The 20,742-nt window shown below is 48.7% G+C and overlaps 1 protein-coding gene across 1 annotated transcript in view; it reads left to right on the top strand.

The window, feature by feature from the left end:
* The window catches only part of ATP8A2 (ATPase phospholipid transporting 8A2), a 1,320,460-nt gene that overhangs the window by 383,401 nt on the left and 916,317 nt on the right, over positions 1-20,742 (top strand). The window contains exons 10-11 of the mRNA XM_063951698.1: positions 4,670-4,781; positions 15,644-15,809. Coding sequence (XP_063807768.1) covers positions 4,670-4,781; positions 15,644-15,809 — 278 coding nt within the window. The remainder of the gene's footprint in view (positions 1-4,669; positions 4,782-15,643; positions 15,810-20,742) is intronic.

Below are 20,742 nucleotides of genomic sequence, written 5' to 3'. Positions count from 1 at the left end.
TCGTATGCAGATAAGTCTACGGTTGTGCAGAGAATCTAGACATGCCACATATCATTTTAATCATCATAAGCTGCTTGTGCATCCTATTCACATCATTTTGCGAATAAGATGCATTTTTATGTAAAGTCGCACGTAAAGACTGTCAGCGCTACCGAGTCACGCCACAGCATGGGATGACTAGAAGGGCTGTTTAAAGTGCAGGGAGGCTAGCTGCAGGGCCGGTGCTAGGGTGTTCGGCGCCCCCCTGCAAACTATAAATTTGCGCCCTCCCATATTCCTTTGGTGCGCGCCTGGAAAAGGGGTGTGGTCTCACAAGTAAGGGGCATGGCCACACAATAGTACCCCCATTTAAAATTACGCCACAATGTAGCACAATCTTATTAATCTTATACGTAATGCCCCACCCATAGTAGTAGCGTCCTTATATGTAATGCACCCCAGTAATAGTAGTATCCTTATACATAATGCCCCCCAGTAGTAGTAGCATCCTTATACATAATGCCCCCTCCCGTAGTAGGTGTCCTTATACATAATGCCCCCCAGTAGTAGTAGCATCCTTATACATAATGCCCCCCAGTAGTAGTAGCGTCCTTATACGTAGTGCACCCCCAGTAGTAGACGCGTCCTTATACGTAATACCCCCCAGTAGTAGTAGCGTCCTTATACGCAGTGCACCCCCAGTAGTAGAAGCGTCCTTATACGTAATTCCCCCCTAGAAGTAGTAGCGCCCTTATACGTAATGCCCCCCCAGTAGTAGTAGTGTCCTTATACGTAGTGCACCCCCAGTAGTAGTAGCGTCCTTATACGTAATGTCCCCCCAGTAGTAGTAGCGTCCTTATACGTAATGCCCTCCCAGTAGTAGTAGCGTTCTTATACGTAATGCGCCCCCAGTAGTAGTACCGTCCTTATACATAATGCTCAGCGCAGTAGTAGCATCCTTATACGTAATGCCCTCCCCCCAGTAGTAGCATTGTTATACGTAATGCCCTCCCAGTAATAGTAGCGTCCTTATACATAATGCCCCCAAGTAGTAGTATCGTCCTTATACGTAATGCTCCCCCAGTAGTAGTAGCGTCCTTATACGTAGTGCACCCCAGTAGTAGTATCGTCCTTATACGTAATGCCCCCCCCCCCTGTAGTAGTAGCGTCCTTATACGTAGTGCACCCCTGTAGTAGTAGCGTCCTTATACGTAATGCCCCTCCCCAGTAGTAGTAGCGTCCTTATACATAATGCCCCCCCCAGTAGTAGTAGCGTCCTTATACGTAATGCCCCCCCATAGTAGTAGCGTCCTTATACGTAATGCCCCCCACAGTAGTAGTAGCGTCCTTATACGTAATGCCCCCCCCAGTAGTAGTAGCGTTCTTACATGTAATGCCCCCCCCAGTAGTAGCGTCGTTATACGTAATGCCCCCCCAGTAGTAGCGTCCATAAAGCGCGCGCACAGACATACCTCACACACACACACACACACACACACACACACACACACACACACACACACACACACACACACACACACACACAATTCACACATATATACACACACATACACACCAACCATATCCACACACACACTTCTCTCTCACCCTCCACTTACCTAAGCTAGTCTCCCTCTGTACAGCAGCCTGGTCCGTGTAGCTCCGCCCCTTCTGGACCGTTTAGCCACGCCCCCTTTCCGTCCCGTGTAGCTCCGCCCCCTTCTGTCCCGTACTCGGCGCTGTCACACAGCACAGGTGAGGGGAGGGGAGGGGAGGGAGGAGGCTTTTCATGCTGCAGGTGCCCGCTGCCAGTGCCTGTCATACAGTGACAGACACAGCCAGGGCCGGTTCTAGCCCTTTTAGCGCCCCGGGCGGAAAATAGGGGCGTGGCTTCATACAGGGGGCGTGGTCAGTTATGCCCCCTGTAGAGTTGTGCCCCCATTTGTGCCCCCTGTAGGAGTAGCGCCGCTTACACAAAAAAAAATTATACTTACTATCCCCGCTCCTGATTCCCGACCGCTGCAGACCTCCGCCGGCGCCGCTCCTCTCCTCGGATCTATGGGAGAGATGTCATGACATCTCTCCCATAGCACAGCATAGACAGACACTAAAGGTCAATTATAACCCCCAGCGTCTGTCAGTCCCACAATGCTGTGCGGTGCGCGATGATGTCATTGCGCACCACACAGCAAAGGTCCTCTCCACGAAGGGAAACTAGACGGGTAGCGTCTAGTTCCCTTCACAGCGGGGGACACAGCGGACACAGCGGTGGGGCACAGCGGACACAGCGCGGGGCACAGTAGCGGATCTTGCCATGGTGTGGCGCCCTCTGGATGGTGCCGGCGCCCTCCGGTAGGCGGCGCCCCGGGCAAAAGTCCTGCTTGCCCGTGGCAAGATCCGCTACTGGACACAGCACTGGCAGCAGCAGGAGAGGGGACAGGACGGCGCAGCAGGGAAGGGATGCAGAGCAGGGGAAGCGCCTATCCGTCCCAGCGCCTCCCTGCATTGCATCCCTTCGCTGAGCGGGTAGCGCCGGGCCTGGCTAGATGTAAGTGACACATCTGTATTACATTTTTTATTATTGCATTGTTCTTTATGTAGGATAGGTGACCTACTTATAATACAGACCATATCTGCTGCTTTCTGTGGGCCTAATTCAGCATGGATCGTAGATGTGCGAAAAATCGCACTTCTACAATTCATTACTCTGACATGCATGGGGACGCACAGCACCGGGCAAGTCAGCCCCGCATGCCAGGCAATGCCCCCCTGCACACATGCGAAAGTATCGCATGGCGGCTATACTTTTGCATGTTTAGGGTTGCCATCTGACTACGCAGCCTAACTGCAAAGGCAGGCACGCCATGTTTCGGGTCGCAGCGTCTGCGTGTGACATCACGCAGCCGCCGCGGCCCTCCCCACAAACGGTCTGGACACGCCTGCGTTGTCCAGGTGATGCCCCCTCCCGCCCAACAAACGGTACGGACACGTCTGCCTTGTCCAGACTGCGCCACCCCCAACGCGCCTCCACCCCCAACTGTCAATCATGCAGAGGCATTTGCAGATGTAAGATGTAGTCGCATCTCACAGTGTGTGCGCGTGCAGTGCAGCTTCAGCGCGTGCGTACACTTCTAATGGCCCCAGCATGCAAACGCAGTCATACCTGTGTTCCATTCTGAATCGGGCCCTGTGTGCGCAAATCACATATTTTTTCTGTACAGCTCTGACTCTGTGTGCACACTATCTGGACGCATGCACAGAAGTAAAAATCGCTCCACTGCAGAGTGAGTCTAATTAAAATGTATACTTGTGGAAGTAACAGTGCCCGCATTCACTCACACCTCTGTGCCACAGGATAGCTCTATAAATTATACCATACCATAAAATAGTAAACATTGTCCCACTTATTAATACATTCTTATTACCTCATTATCAAAAGGTGTGACATAATAAGTTAACATTCTACATGTCGACATGTACAGATTGCTGACGTTCACAATGTTGACACTGACAGGGTCTTTTTCTGAGTCTCACAGATCTCCCTGCATGGACGCAAATGACAATGGTTTGTATACAGCGCATGTGCAGAAGCAACTTTACTCATTTTTGCATGTGCCAGTCGGATGCAACTTGGCCAGATCTGTCTTTTCAAAAAGTTGCCAGTATAATATCAGTGAGCGACAGCTTGCCGCTTGCACACGTCTTAGTTGAATGGATTTTCACATTAGCATAAGTAAACCGGGTTTCCACGACTGAACGCAACTACAGCAACTCAGAATCAGCCATTATTATTGACATTGTGAATGGTGACAGTCGGCATGTTGGCAATACGATTTTTGAATGCACTTTTCATCTAACCCTAACCCTGCAGCCTAACCCTAACTGCAGACTAACCCTAACCTTACCATAACTGAAGCCTAACCCTAACTGCGAACTAACTCTAACCTAACACTAACTGCAGACTAACCCTAACAATAACTGCAGTATTATTGTAACCTAACCCAAACTGCAGCCTAACCCTAACTTAACCCTAACTGCAGAATAAATCTAATCTAACCCTAACTTTAGCCTAACCTGAATCCTACCTGAAGCCTAACCTTAACCGCAGCCTAACCCTAATCTATCCCTAACTGCAGACTAACTCTAACCTAATGCTAACCAGCCTAACCCTAACTGCAGCCTAACTCTAACCTAACCCTAACTGCAGCCTACTGCCCTAACCTAATTCTAACTGCAGCCTTAACCTAACCTAATCATAACTGCAGCCTAACCCTCACCTAACCTGACTGCTGCCTAACCCTAACCTAATCCTAACTGCTGCTTAACGCTATAACCCCATAGCTGAAACTGCATGCTGTCTTTCCTGTCAGAACCATGCCTAAATAACCTGCCATGTTTCTTGTAGTTTGCTATAAACCTCATGCAATTCAGGGCTGGGCAAACGTCACACATCACGTGGCTTGAATTTCCAGCCTCCAAGCCACCAGGTTGACACCCTGAAGCAATGGGTGGGAGTTTGCACAGTGGCCACATTACTGTTGCTTAGTAATTCTCCTTCTTTGTGCCTTCTCTTTATTTTGGGATGACAGTTGCAGTGTTTCAATCTAACCTAAATAACCTAATTCTACATGTATGAAGCATACAAGCAAGCTTCTCTCGTCTAAGTCCACAAATCTGCTTTTTGTTTTAGTCCAGTTGCTATTGGACCTGACCAGATCTTGTTAAGAGGAGCTCAGATCAGGAATACTCAGTGGGTTTTGGGCATTGTTGTATACACGGGACATGACACCAAACTCATGCAGGTAATGTATAAATAGTTAATAGAATATTTCTCTGTGTCCAGTTATGATCCATGATTTTCAGAAGAAGCTGGTCATTGTGGTGCTTGATTTAAACATTGTAATCATACATGTATGTAGGTTGATCAGCAAAAGCTGATTATTAAGTCATTGAGTTCCCTGTACTGGCCTGCGGGTGTTAGAGAAAATCTCTTATAGGAAATTCATACATTGGTCATTCCATGTCAGTTCACCCAGGCATGACACCCACCGACCCAGATTTTCATGATACTTTGCACACTTAATATAACCATGTAGCTACTAACCCATGCCAAATTTTTCTTCTCTCCGCCTCCCAGTTTTCGCGATATAGGGGGTCAAAGTTTCAAAAAATTGCTGTGAAATGCCACTCCTGATGCTTCGTTTTTTCTGAGGTGTATCTTGAAAAAAAATTACATCTCAATGCCTAATCCACTTATCACTTTGAAATTTTGACCCTTTGTCAATTAAAATATGGAGATTCCAGTACAAAATGTTTTTTCTCCTACACTACTTCATGGCAGCCCTTACTCTTGGGATTGTATCCCATTCCTAGACTTAGACAGGGAATCCTCTCAACACTTTAGGACCACCCACCTTGGGTATATAGCCCTGCTCCTCCCCTTCCTCCATTAGTCTTTTTCCTGTCTCCTAGCTTGACAGGGGATTATGTGTTTGATTTTTGAGAACTGTTTACCTCTATTCCCAGTAATACGCCTCTGTGTAGCCGTACTGGAAGAGGGTGGCTCCCTGGAGAAGGCAGAGTGTGTTTGGGGCGATTGTAAGTCCCCGCTGTTCAGCTTAAGGTGTCCGCCCGCTGTTTTGCTGCTGGTCCCTCTCCCTAGTGCCGCTGTCTGAAGCCGTCTCCCCGGGTGCTTTGCTCCACTAGCCGCAGCGCCTGTATCTCCGGCGAGACCGGAAGTGCGGGTGGCCGGAAGGGCAGCGAGGCGAAGGGGAAGTGCGGCTGGCGGGCGGAAGCGCTGTGAAAGACAGCGTGCGGCGGTTGGCAGGCGGAAGTGCTGGGGCGGCCGTCCTGTAGCTGGGACGGTCTGCTCAGCGCCGCTCTCTATGATCCTTTGGAGCTTAAATATGGCGCTGCACACTAGGAGTGAGAATCTCCTATGAGCTGGGCAGGTGTATGCTTACCAGCAGGATGGATAGAGAGCCTTCTCCCCATAAGCCGATGAGTGCCCGGAAGAGGTAAGTCCTCATAGAGGATATGGTTTTTTGATTTTCTGCGTGGTTAGGATTTTAATGTAGTACTACTGCTGTTCATTTTTTAGTGTGTCTCCTCCTAAGAAGAGGCTATGCAAGAAGAGGCATATGGATATACAGTGTGCAGCATGTGATAAGATCTTTTCTTCTACTGAGAACGTGAAGTTCTGTGAGGACTGTATACAGAGTGACATTCAGCAGGCCAGTCAAACCAGTCAGATTCAGCAATTGAAGGACTGGATGAAGAGGTCTTTTGTTACGAGAGAACAGCTGGCTGATTTGCAGGGAAATAAGAGGTCTAGATCCCTTGCTAGTATTGACTCTCAGGACGAGTCAGCCTCTTTGTATGCTGATTATCAAGTTTCCTCTAGTTCTGGGTCAGAAGAGAAGGAGGAAGTCAGAGAGTTTAATTTGGATCTCGTTGACAGTCTCTTAAAGAATATATTTAAGACCATGAACTATAGGCAAAAGGATAAAGGAGATGAAGATAAGGATGTCTTGTTTGGAGATAAGTCCAAAAGGAGCAGATACTTTCCGGTTCACAGAGCATTGAAGGATGTAGTGTCTAAGGAGTGGCAAAACATAGATAAGAGACTTGGAAGTATTAAACGAGTGGATCGGATGTTTCCAGTAGAAGATGAGCAATTTCTGGGCTGGTGCACGGTGCCTAAGATAGATGCGGCAGTAGCAGAAATGGTGTCTAAAACTACGATTCTGTTAGAGGACGGAGCTGTCCTTAGGGATGGCATGGATAAGCGTATGGAGAGTGCGCTAAAGAAATTACATATGTCCTCGGCAGTATCCTTAAGGTCCGGTGTGGCTGTGGCATCTGTTTCCAGAGCTTTGAGAGTTTGGGGATCAGTGTTGTCCACAGATATTGAAGAGAAAATCTCAAGGCAATATTTGCAGAGAAGCCTGGGTATTATGCTCAAGGGCATAGAGTATCTGTGCGAAGCTTCTTTGGATGTGTTAGATTTCGCAGCGAAATCCATGGCGGCAGGCGTTATGGCTAGAAGAGCTTTGTGGCTTAGATCATGGTCGGCGGATATGCATTCCAAGAACCGGTTGGTGTCATTACCGTATGAGGGTTCCCTATTATTTGGAAATAAGCTTGAGGCTATTATACAAAAGATGTCAGGGGGTAAGTCAGCGAGGCTGCCTCAGGACAAGAGGAATAAATTTCCGTTTCCTTCTTCTAAACAACAATTTAAGGAAGCGAGAAGTTATAGGCCGGGGCGAGCTTATATGGGAAGGTATTCCTCAGGGACGAATAGGCAGTCCTTTCGCCAGGCCTATAGGAGAGGTGGACGGAGACAATGACTGTCGCGGAGTTCTGGTATCCTTTCCGGTGGGAGCCAGGCTCCAGAAGTTTGCCAGTCTCTGGCAGTATTCAATTCAGGACACTTGGGTACTGGATGTGATATCTCAGGGATACCGGATAGAGTTTTCCGAAGTTCCAAAGAGGGACAAATTTGTGAGTTCAAGAAGCCCAGCTGCGAGTCTGGAACTAAAGGCTCTGGAAGACAGTTTGGAAAAATTGATCCAGGTGAATGCGGTAGAGCCTGTTCCGCCTTCAGAAAGAAAGAGGGGATTTTATTCCAGAATTTTTCTGATAAGAAAGGCGTCGGGAGATTTCAGAACCATACTAGATCTCAGACAGCTCAACGATTATGTGAAGACGATAAAATTTCGTATGGAGACGATGAAATCCATTCTGTCAGGGGTAAGGAAGGAGGATTTCCTAGCGTCCATAGACCTAGAGGATGCTTACTTTCATGTGCCGGTACACACGCGGCACAGAAGATACCTGAGGTTTTCGGTCATGGGCAAGCATTTTCAGTTTACATGCCTCCCTTTCGGTCTGAAGTCGTCTCCAAGGATATTTACCAAGGTGCTGTCAGCACTGGTAACTGTAATAAGAGGTCAAAGAATTGCAATTTGGGCATATCTAGACGATCTACTAGTGTGCGGAGAGTCAAAACAGGAAGTAAAGATGGCGTTAGAAGTGACGCTGCAGATCCTACAAGAACATGGCTGGTTAATAAATTGGAAGAAAAGTCAACTAGAACCAAGACAAGAAATTCAGTTTCTCGGAGTACAGGTGGATACTGCCAATTATACAATAGGTCTGTCAGAAGAAAGATGCTCGAAGATTCGGAGTCTGGCTTCCTTACTAAGGGAATGCAACAGTGTGACTCTGCGTCAGGGGATGAGTCTTTTGGGTATGATGGCCTCCTCCATAGACGTGGTCCCATGGGCGAGATGGCGGATGAGGGGCCTTCAGCTAGAGATACTAGGCTATTGTCGGAGACGTTATTCCCTGAATCATCGCATAGGGTTAAGTCAAGGGGCAAAACGTTCTCTAGACTGGTGGATGGAAACAGAACTGGTCGACAGGAAGACGACTCTGTCGGATCGTCACTTCCTCATTCTAACAACAGATGCGAGTGCAGTCGGTTGGGGGGCGCACTTGTTGCAACAGAACTGCCAAGGAAGGTGGAACCACCAGGAGAGAAGATTATCCTCAAACCACAGGGAAATGAGAGCTGTGTGGAATGCGATGAAATATTTCCAGAAGCAGTTACAGGGGAAACATCTCAGGATATTTTCAGACAATGTGGCAGTGGTAGCCTATCTCAATCGGCAAGGAGGCACCAGAAGTCATGTATTAATGGAAGAGGTGTCAAACATACTTCATTGGGCGGAACGTCATCTAGAATCCCTATCAGCACTACATGTTCCCGGAGTAGACAATTATGTGGCAGATTTCCTCAGCAGACAAGAGGTGTTACCGGGAGAGTGGGAATTGAACGACGCAGTGTTCAATCAGATTGTACAAAGGTTCGGCCAGCCACAGGTGGATCTGATGGCCACACACGTCAATACGAAAGTTCCTCTGTTCTTCTCCCGATATCATCTCCCAGGATCAAGCGGGGTGGATGTCTTCTCTCTCCCATGGGGGTTCAGACTAGCATATGTTTTTCCTCCGTTTCCAATGATTGTACGTATTCTAAGGAAGATCAGAGAAGAGAGGGCGCAGGTCATAATAGTTCTTCCATATTGGCCAAAGAGAGCGTGGTTTCCTTCAGTACTGAGGATGGCAGCAGGGGAACCTTTGACGTTGCCGCTAATAACGGATCTGTTGCATCAGGGTCCATTGCTGCACCCGAATTTGCGACAACTGCATTTGACGGCATGGAAATTGAACGGCAATTATTGAGAGATAAAGGGTTGTCTGAGCAAGTTGTTAATTTGTTGATTCAGTCGAGAAAGAAGGTATCCTCTAAGATCTACTATAGAGTCTGGAAAACTTTCATTTCCTGGTCGGGCTCAAGATTTAACCCGCAGGAAGCAGAGACATCGCAGGTCCTTCAATTCTTGTTTGATGGATTTGAGAAGGGGCTGGCGGTATCTACCATCAAGGTCCAGATAGCAGCACTGAGTGTTCTATTGGAGAGAAGATTATCTGATGAAAGCTTAGTGAGGAAGTTCTGTCAGGCAATTAAAAGGATAAGACCTCGCTTCAGGTCGGTGGTCGCTCCGTGGGATCTGAATTTAGTTTTAAATTCATTAATGTTGTCTCCGTTTGAGCCATTGCAGGACGTTTCAGTTAAATTTCTAACTTGGAAAGTAGTGTTCCTGGTAGCCATTACGTCGGCCAGAAGAGTTGGAGAGCTACAGGCCCTGTGGTCAGAGGAGCCCTACCTTAATTTCCTTCCGGATAGACTTGTTTTAAGGACTAATCCAGAATTTTTGCCTAAGGTGGTGTCAGATTTCCATTTGAATCAAGACATCGTGTTGCCATCATTCTACCCACAGCCGCAGAATGAGGAGGAAAAGAGAATGCATAGTTTGGATCTAATCAGAGCAATTTCAGTGTATCTGAATAGAGTGAAAGAGTTCCGTAAGACGAAACACCTGTTTGTGTTATATTCAGGTGCAAGGAAGCGTGAGAAACCTACGAAACAGACCATCTCCAGATGGATCACAGAACTCCTGGCGTTTATTTACAAACAGAATGGTCAAGAGGTTCCGGAGCAGCTAAAGGCACACTCTACCAGGGCCATGGCAGCTTCCTGGGCTAAGAAGGCAAGGCTTTCGGCGAGGGATATATGTGCAACAGCCACATGGTCTTCTATTCATACATTCTCCAGTCATTATGCGGTGGATGTTATGGAGGCACACTTTGGGAAACGTGTCTTTGATGCAGCATTGAATTAAACAAATTATAGTTTCAGCATTGACAAGATGTCTGTGGTATTTTTTATTGCCCTCCCTATATTGAGTGTTGGTATATCCCAAGAGTAAGGGCTGCCATGAAGTAGTGTAGGAGAAAAAAGCAAATTATACTTACCGATAATTTCATTTCTCCGAGGTACTTCATGGCAGCCTACAATATACCCTCCCTTAATGAAGTTTAAATATAGTCTGGTCACAGGAGACACTCAAAAGACTAATGGAGGAAGGGGAGGAGCAGGGCTATATACCCAAGGTGGGTGGTCCTAAAGTGTTGAGAGGATTCCCTGTCTAAGTCTAGGAATGGGATACAATCCCAAGAGTAAGGGCTGCCATGAAGTACCTCGGAGAAATGAAATTATCGGTAAGTATAATTTGCTTTTATCAATCTTGCCTGACTCAGAGAATTCATTATACATTCCTTTACTTCATACTTGAGTTTTTGGTGCAAAAAAGTGGGATTAATTAGCATTATCAACCTAAGGCAGATGAATTATCATGTCCCTTTTTTGTTTAAATTGTACCTTTAAAGTGGGTGGTCTTCAGGTTGCCGACTGACGGAATACCGGCGCACAGTATACCGGCGCCGGAATCCCGACAGCCGGCATACCGACAGATATTCTCCCTCGTGGGGGTCCACGACCCCCCTGGAGGGAGAATAAATAGCGTAGCGCGCCACCGTGCCCGCAGCGTGGCGTGCGCAGTAAGCCTGCAAGGGGCTCATTTGTGCTCGCCACGCTGTCGGTATGCCGGCGGTCGGGCTCCCGGCGCCGGTATGCTGGTCGCCGGGAGCCCGGCTGCCGGCATACCATACTACACCTGTTAAAGTATACTTTAAAAGGCTATGAAACAAAAAAAATGGGATTGTGATTGCCTTTATGAGTATTGCAATGTTTAATTATAAGTCTCTCGTTAAAAACGAAAATTACCATTCGGTATAATTTTGCCCGCCAGGGGAGTATTTCCATTTGTGCATTTCCATGTATATGTGCAGATTTCTAATTACATGTAGGGGAGTATTCCGTGCAGTAACTTTTTTTTTTTGTGTGCGAAAAACTGCAATTTTACTGCAAATCGTGAAAGACCCCTATTCAATTAACCACAATAATTTATTGTTGATAATTTTACCGTGAATTAAACTTCACCTGCAGTACTCTGAGCAGGTGCAAAGTAGGAGAAAATCTCTATTTTAAGGTAAAAATTTCAGTATTTGGCTCAGAACCCCCTGGGGCGCCCCTTTCCCCCCCTAATGATTAATTAGGTACTTTGATGTTTTAATTATTTTTAGCTGCCCAATAATGACATGTCATTTTTGGGTTGAAAAAGTGCAAAGTGATGGAATTCAGGGTTCAAGGTATGGGACACGTATATTGGGGTACGTTATGAGTGGGACAAATGTTTTTAGGCTTGCAGGTTGGAGTAGTCAGTATTTTTCCACTTTTTTTTTAAAGTCACCTAAATGACCCAAATATATACCGAAACCAATTTTTATGTACCCCCGAATTTAATGAGAGCACTTTTTTTGCTGAAAAAAAAAATAGCTTTTATAATTTTGTTTTGCCATCTAGAGATTTGTAGAATTATTACCATGTTCTAACTACCCGTTGACAGATGCATAGTGACAAGGTGTAGCTGTTATTAAATACCTGGCATGTCACGAATTTAAAATACAGCGTTATGCCTTAATTTTTTTTATTTATTTTTTTAGCATGCAAGGCCCCCATGAGATCTCCTGGGCCCAGCACTAGGGGGTGTGACCAAGTGTGTGGAGGCGTGGTCACACTCTGTTGTGAATACTGTAGCCCTCTCTACTGTACATTCTGCAGTAGCGTGGTTGCACCTAAGTGGCAGGTCCCATGAAGACTACAGACAGGCCCAGGCCCAGATATTTTGTAGCCAGCCACCCTCTCTGCACCCATGTTAGTTCCTGCTTGGGGGACTTCTACCTAGGGCCGGCCCGAGCGAATATATAGTTCGGTGCCCCCCCAAGTACTCTTGCGTGTGTCGTAAAAATTTTATGGGTGTGGTCTCACGGGAAAAGCCCAGTTGTAGTGTCCCTTACACATTTTGCCTACTGTAGAAGTGCCCCTTACACATTTTGCCCACTGTAAATGTACCCTTTACACATTTTTCCCACTGTAGTAGTACCTCTGTTCAGCCCCTGTCCGGAGACTCTCAGAGCAGGTTGTGGCATTGGTGCCGCCGCTCCGTGTCTGGCAGCGCACTTGGCTACAGTACTATGAAGTACTATGAAGAATCTCAAAATAAACTACCGTACTAGCAGCCAGACAGCAAGGGCTTCTGGGAGTGGTAGTTTATTTTGCATGTACAGTACTGTGAAGAATCTAAAAATAAACTACTTCCAGCAGCAAGGGCTTCTGGGAGTGGTAGTTTATTTTTAGATTCTTCAATTGACTGTAGCTGGGTGCACTGCCGAGGGGACACAGCGCTGCGGCGCCAACACCCCTGCCTGTTCGATGAGTCTCCGGGCAGGTGCTGCAGTCACAAAGGGCATATCAGGGCCGGTATTACACGTGTCGCGGGTGCAGCTGTGTAGGGCGTCCTCCTCTATGCTGCGCCCTACTCAGCTGCGTACCCAGCATATGCATAAAACCATATTTTTAAAAAGTCATTAATTCTAAAACCTAGTGCCCTGTAAATAAATAAAGCAGCCAACGTGCATCTGGCCCAGGATTGGCTGGTGACAAAAGCACAGGATGGCCTACAGCAGGGGTGTCCAACCTTTCACCTTCCCTGGGCCACATTAGAAGATGAAAATTTAGATTGGGCCGCACATAAAATAAAATAACAGTAACGATACCTGATCATCCCAAAAAACCATAGAAAACATAGTTAACATATTAAACTTACTTGTAGCTGTGCCCCTGTAGCTGCGTCCCTTGTAGTTGTGCCCCTGTAGCTGCGCCCCTTGTAGCTGTGCCCCTGTATCTGCGTCCCTTGTAGTTGTGCCCCTGTAGCTGCGCCCCTTGTACTGTGCCCCTTGTAGCTGTGCCCCTGTAGCTGCGCCCCTTGTACTGTGCCCCTTGTACTGTGCCCCTTGTAGCTGTGCCCGTGTAGCTGCGCCCCTTGTAGCTGTGCCCCTGTAGCTGCGCCCCTGTAGCTGCGCCCCTTGTAGTTGTGCCCCTGTAGCTGCGCCCCTTGTAGCTGTGCCCCTGTAGCTGCGCCCCTTGTAGCTGCGCCCCTGTAGCTGCGCCCCTTGTAGTTGTGCCCTTGTAGCTGCGCCCCTTGTAGTTGTGCCCCTGTAGCTGACCCCTTGTACTGTGTCCCTTGTAGCTGCCCCCTTTTACTGTGCCCCTTGTAGTTGTGCCCCTGCAGCTGTGCCCCTTGTACTGTGCCCCTGTAGCTGCGCCCCTTGTAGTTGTGCCCCTGTAGCTGACCCCTTGTACTGTGTCCCTTGTAGCTGCCCCCTTTTACTGTGCCCCTTGTAGTTGTGCCCCTGCAGCTGTGCCCCTTGTACTGTGCCCCTTCTAGTTGTGCCCCTTGTAGTTGTTGCCCTGTAGCTGCACCCTTGTACTGTGCCCCTTGTAGTTGTGCCCCTTGTAGTTGTGGCCCTGTAGCTGCCCCCTTGTAGATGCCCCCTTGTACTGTGCCTCTTGTAGTTGTGGCCCTGTAGCTGCCCCCTTGTAGCTGCCCCCTTGTACTGTGCCCCTTGTAGTTGTGCCCCTGCAGCTGTGCCCCTTGTACTGTGCCCCTTCTAGTTGTGCCCCTTGTAGTTGTTGCCCTGTAGCTGCACCCTTGTACTGTGCCCCTTGTAGTTGTGCCCCTTGTAGTTGTTGCCCTGTAGCTGCACCCTTGTACTGTGCCCCTTGTAGTTGTGCCCCTTGTAGTTGTGGCCCTGTAGCTGCCCCCTTGTAGATGCCCCCTTGTACTGTGCCTCTTGTAGTTGTGGCCCTGTAGCTGCCCCCTTGTAGCTGCCCCCTTGTACTGTGCCCCTTGTAGTTGTGGCACTGTAGCTGCCCCCTTGTATTGTGCCCCTTGTAGCTGCGCCCATGTACTGTGCCCCTTGTAGCTGTAAAAAAAAAACACACACGCACAGACACATACTTACCGTTCCTGCAGCGCTGCCTCCGTCTCCGTCCGCCGCTCCACGTGTTCTTGTACAACCAACTTCTCTGCTGGGCTCCTCTACTCTCGCGCTGCTCAGTCACGTGTGCCGCTATGCAGCGGAGGAGGGCTACACTGTGACTGACAGCGGAGAGGGCGTGAGCTGGTGCTGGTCCCAGCAGCAGCAATCCAATCAGGATGTGCTGACAACTTGCTGGGGCCGGATCAGCCTCACATGTGGTGTCCGTACTCGGGAAAAAAAACAAAAAAACCCTCTGCTGCAGCGCAGCTCCTGGGCCGCATTACTAGCCGACTTGGGCCGCATGCGGCCCGCGGGCCGCGGGTTGGACAAGCCTGGCCTACAGCATGGAGACCCTCCCTCCCCCTCCCCCTCCCACATTAGCTGTGGCCTGATCAGCACAGGTTAACCTTCTACCTCAAGGGAAAATCAGCCCTCTGATTGGGCAGTAGATGCCAAGCATCATAACACTTCATATGCAGATTCAGAGACTCCATCGCACACAGATATAGAAGTGTCATATACTGTAGCAAATTTAATCAGCACAGTCCTGGTGCGTTCTAGTCACATTGCATTGTGACTATGATGCACTTTCAGCAAAAAAGACGCCCAGCGCTAGCAGATCCTCGCGGGACCCTGGACGCCAAGAGGGGCTGTTTAGAGCAACTGCGCCAATAATGTATGAGGACACAATTGTAGATACAAAGACAATCTTCCTGAGTTTGTCCATAGGGTAACACACCATAATACGAAGAATTAAACAAGAGAAACCATAATAGGTGAATGCAACTGCCCCATTCAGAGCTTCACAGCTAAAGGATATAGAGTACAGTAGAAATGAATGTAATAATTTAATGAGAGAAAAGAGAGAGAGAAATATACAGTAGCTGCATCAGAAGACAGATCATCAACTAAGAAAACCAACCCCCAAAAATATTTACCCCGTCCCCTGTAGGTATTCTGATTGTTGGGTTGTCGGTCATGGGACCGCCGGCATCCCCGACGTGTGGTATAATGCATCACACCCCCACAAGCAGCCCGTGAAGGATTACAAGTTAATCCGCACTGCTCCTCCATACATTACCCACAATCTTTATCTTTTTCTACCACTATTTAAAATAGGAAACTGTTTATTTTTTAAATTGCTGTTTTGCTAATAAATTCATTTACAGTATATATTAGGGTTTAACAAGTGATGTGGCTAGTTGGAACTAAAGAAAGGAAGAATTATATGTGAATGTGATAAAAGTTATGCTATAAAGTCATTCATTTGCTTCATTTTATTTTCAATATTTACTTTTTGTTTGTCCAGAATTCTACAAAAGCGCCTCTCAAGAGGTCTAATGTAGAGAAGGTCACCAACATCCAAATCCTGGTTCTGTTCTGCATACTCCTGGTCATGGCTCTGGTCAGCTCTGTTGGTGCTTTGTTATGGAACCGAAAGTATGAGGACAGTAACTGGTATCTGGGCACCAATGGTAAGTCCTGTCATATAGTTGGCATAGTGGTTAGCATTACTGCCTCGCAGTGGTTAGCACTTTCTGTGTGGAGTTTATTTCCTGCCACACTCAATAAAGATACTAGTAGGCTACTTAGTTCTGACAAAAAATGATCCGTAGTGTGTATGTGTGTCCAAGTGATAGGGAAAATAAGTATGTGTGCACTATACAGGGGCGTATTTAGAGAGAAGGAGACCCGTGTGCAGGCTCCGTCTGGGCCCCCTCCTCTTTAGCGGGCAGCGCTGAGTCGCTAGGTTGTGACTTTTGTCGCAAAGGAATTAGTGCAGCACATGTATAAATATAAAGTTGCAGCTTTGGCATAACAGAATGTGGTGGGAGGAATAGCCGCAGACGCTCGTATTGGAACCCTTTTTGTGATTTAGTCGCACACAGTTGTCCAAATACCGCAAGCCCCAATAGTCAGTGTATGCTAGCAATGTAGTTTTCTGCAGCGGGGTACACTGGGGTTCCACAGGGATAACATCGGGGTGTAGAGTTGGATCTTGATCTGAGGCACCAACAGGCTAAAAGCTTTGACTGTTCCCAAGATGCACAGCGCCGCCTCCTCTATATCCCCGCCTCCGTGCACAGGAGCTCAGTTTGTAAGTTGGTGCCTGCAGTGCAGGCTAACAGGGAGGGCTGCGCTGGGCAACCTTGAAAAGAGCTTTCAAGTGACGAAAGAAGACTTCAGAGCCGCAGCATAGGCACTTAAAAGTGCTATGTGTCATTCTGACACATCATGCTGCGGCTCCCTCACCTTCCAGCGGCGCTGTACACTCCCGCGCCCTGGTTGCTGGGTAACTTCAGCCGAGGCTCTGGTTCTCTCATAAGGGCACACACACACCACCGCTGCTCTCCGGGATCGCGTGGCCGCTGAAAGGAGGAGGTAAGAGGGTCCTCCAGGTAGGACCCGCTGCAAATCGTGATCCTCCTTCGGAGGCGGACCGCGCGCGCTGGCGTGGACACTGTGGCCGTGCAGGGCCCCCACTAGACCACCAGGGCATGGGCACAGATCGGATTTTTGCATAAGTCCGTTTCTTTAAGGCCCACAGCAGGGGTGTATCTACCCATTGGCCAGGATGGCACTCGCCAGGGGTGCCAGCTGAGCAGGGGGCGCCGCCTGACGGTGCCACCCTCAGCCAATGTGTAGAATCCCTTAAGCCGTAGTGTTTGGCAATACCTGCTGTGCCGAGCTGCCTGTGCATTGCCTAGGATGGAGGGTGGAGGATTGCTCAGCAGGCAGGAGCTGGTGCCGGTGTCCGGCACCGCAATGCACTGCAGGGAAGAAACTGGAAATATACTGCAACTCCCAGCAGCCCTTGCTTTCGGGAGCTCCCGGCAGCAAGGGCTGCTGGGAGCTGTAGTTTTTTTTTTCAGTTTCATCACGTAGTTTGGTGCGGTGCCTGACACCGGCGCCAGCTCCTGACTGCAGAGCGATCCTCTGCCCTCCATCCCAGGCAGCTAGGCACAGCAGGTATTGCCAAACACTACGGCTATCTGCTGGGATGTTGTGGGGTGGGGACTAGGGCTATGTGCTGTGTGGGGAAGCTATGTATGTGCTGGGAGTGGGAGAGACTACTACAATGTGCTATGGGCGGATTACAGCTATGTGCTGGGAGGCGGATGGGGACTATGGCTAAGTGCTTGGGGAGGTGAGGGGCTATGTGCAGGAGGGCGGACTATGGCTATCTATGCTGGCGGGCAACTATTGTTATGTGATGGGAGGGGGGTGGGGACTACTGTATGACTGTTAGGAGAGGTGGAGACTATGTGCTGGGGGGACTACGGCTATTGTTTGGGGAGGTGGGGGCTATGGCTATTTATTGGGAGGGGACTATGGCTATGTGCTGGGAGGGGGATGGGGACTATGACTATATGACTGTGGGGGCATAACTGGCTCTGAGGGGGCTTATCTGGCACTGCGGGGGCATATGTGTATCTGGCACTGTGGGGGCATATCTAGCACTGTGGGGCAGATCTGGCACTGTGGGGGCATATCTGGCACCATGGAGGCATGTGTGTGTGTGTGAGGGGCATATCTGGCATCGTGGGGGAATATGTGTATCTGGCACTGTGGGGGCATATCTAGCACTGTGGGGCATATCTGGGTCTGTGGGGGCATATCTAGCACTGTGTATCTGGCACTGTGAGGGCATATGTGTATCTGGCACTATTGGGGGCATATGTGTATCTGGCACTGTAGTATTGGGGTCATATGTGTATCACGACCCCATTTCTCTAACATCCTAGAGGATGCTGGGGACTCCGTAAGGACCATGGGGATAGACGGGCTCCGCAGGAGACATGGGCACTGTAAGAAAGACTTTGGATCTGGGTGTGCACTGGCTCCTCCCTCTATGCCCCTCCTCCAGACCTCAGTTTGATACTGTGCCCAGTGGAGACTGGGTGCATTACAGGGAGCTCTCCTGAGCTTTCTGACAGAAAGTATTTTAGTTAGGTTTTTTATTTTCAGGGAGCCTGCTGGCAACAGACTCCCTGCATCGAGGGACTGAGGAGAGAGAAACAGACCTACTTCTCTGAGTTTCAGGGCTCTGTTTCTTAGGCTACTGGACACCATTAGCTCCAGAGGGATCGCCCTCGCCGTCCGTCCCAGAGCCGCGCCGCCGTCCTCCTCGCAGAGCCGGAAGATAGAAGCCAGGTGAGTATGAGAAGAAAAGAAGACTTCAGAGGCGGCAGAAGACATCTTGATCTTCATAGAGGTTACGCACAGCAGTGAAGCTGTGCGCCATTGCTCCCATTCACCTCACACACATCTGTCACTGTAAGGGTGCAGGGCAGCAATATAAACCTCTCCTGTGGCAAAAGTACATATATACATGTACAGCTGGGCACTGTCACTAAAGAGCCCCCGCCATATTTTTAAGAATTTTGAGCGGGACAGAAGCCCGCCACTGAGGGGGCGGGGCTTCTCCCTCAGCACTCACCAGCGCCATTTTCTCCACAGCACAGCGCTGAGAGGAAGCTCCCCGGACTCTCCCCTGCTTACACACGGTGACAGAGGGTTTTCAAGAGGGGGGGGGGGGGCACATAATTGGCGCAGATATATATATATATATACATACAGCGCTACTGGGTAAACATTCTGTGTTTTTTCCTGGGTCATATAGCGCTGGGGTGTGTGCTGGCATACTCTCTCTGCCTCTCCAAAGGGCCTGGTGGGGAACCTGTCTTCAGAAAAGAGCTTCCCTGTGTGTGTGTGGTGTGTCGGTACGCGTGTCGACATGTCTGAGGTTGAAGGCTCACCTAAGGAGGAGGGGGAGTGTATGAATGTAAGGTCTCCTTCGGCAGTGCCGACACCTGACTGGATGGATATGTGGAATGTTTTAAGTGCTAATGTAAATTTATTGCACAAAAGATTAGACAAAGCTGAAGCTAGGGTACAGTCAGGGAGTCAACCCATGTCTGTCCCAATGTCGCCGGGACCTTCGGGGTCTCAGAAGCGCCCACTATCCCAAATAGTTGACACAGATACCGACACGGATTCAGACTCCAGTGTCGACTACGATGATGCAAAATTACAGCCAAAAATGGCTAAATGTATTCGATATATGATTATTGCAATAAAAGATGTTTTGCATATCACAGAGGAACCCCCTGTCCCTGACACGAGGGTACACATGTATAAAGGAAAGAAACCTGAGATAACCTTTCCCTCCTCACATGAGCTAAACGAATTATGCGAAAAAGCTTGGGAATCTCCAGACAAAAAACTGCAGATTCCCAAAAGGATTCTTATGGCGTATCCTTTCCCGCCAAAGGACAGAATACGGTGGGAATCCTCCCCTAGGGTAGACAAAGCTTTGACACGCTTATCAAAAAAGATAGCGCTGCCATCCCAAGATACGGCTACCCTCAAGGACCCTGCTGACCGCAAGCAGGAGGTTACCTTAAAGTCCATTTACACACATTCTGGTACCTTACTCAGACCGGCAATTGCGTCGGCCTGGGTTTGTAGTGCTGTAGCAGCATGGACAGATTCCTTATCAGCGGAAATAGATACCCTAGATAAGGATACCATTTTAATGACCCTAGGGCATATAATAGATGCTGTCTTATATATGAGGGATGCTCAAAGGGACATTAGTCTACTGGGTTCCAGAATAAACGCTATGTCTATTTCTGCTAGGCGAGTCTTATGGACCCGACAGTGGACAGGTGATGCCGACTCAAAGAGGTATATGGAGTTTTTGCCTTACAAGGGTGAGGAATTATTTGGAGAAGGCCTCTCGGACCTCGTCTCCACAGCTACGGCAGGTAAATCAAATTTTTTGCCTTATGTTCCCTCACAACCTAAGAAAGCGCCTCATTATCAAATGCAGTCCTTTCGTTCAAATAAAAGCAAAACAGTACGTGGATCGTCCTTTCTTGCCAGAGGTAGGGGCAGAGGGAAAAAGCTGCACAACACAGCTAGTTCCCAGGAACAGAAGTCCTCCCCGGCCTCTGCAAAATCCACCGCATGACGCTGGGGCTCCCCTGAGGGAGTCCGCTCCAGTGGGGGCACGTCTTCGACTTTTCAGCCACATCTGGGTTCAATCACAGGTGGATCCCTGGGCAATAGAAATTGTTTCTCAGGGATACAAGCTGGAATTCGAAGAGGTGCCTCCTCGCCGGTTTTTCAAATCGGCGCTACCGACTTTTCCCCTAGAAAGGGAGATAGTATTACATGCGATTCAAAAATTGTGTCTTCAACAAGTGGTGGTCGAGGTTCCCCTGCGAGGCAAGGGATACTACTCAACTCTGTTTGTGGTCTCGAAACCGGACGGTTCGGTCAGACCCATTTTGAATTTAAAATCCCTGAACCTTTACTTAAAACGGTTCAAATTCAAGATGGAATCGCTCAGAGCGGTCATCGCCAGCCTGGAAGGGGGGGATTTTATGGTATCTCTGGACA

This window comes from Pseudophryne corroboree, chromosome 2 (assembly GCF_028390025.1).
Source record: "Pseudophryne corroboree isolate aPseCor3 chromosome 2, aPseCor3.hap2, whole genome shotgun sequence".
Taxonomy (NCBI): Eukaryota; Metazoa; Chordata; class Amphibia; order Anura; family Myobatrachidae; genus Pseudophryne; species Pseudophryne corroboree.
This window is presented reverse-complemented; position numbering and strand designations above follow the sequence as displayed.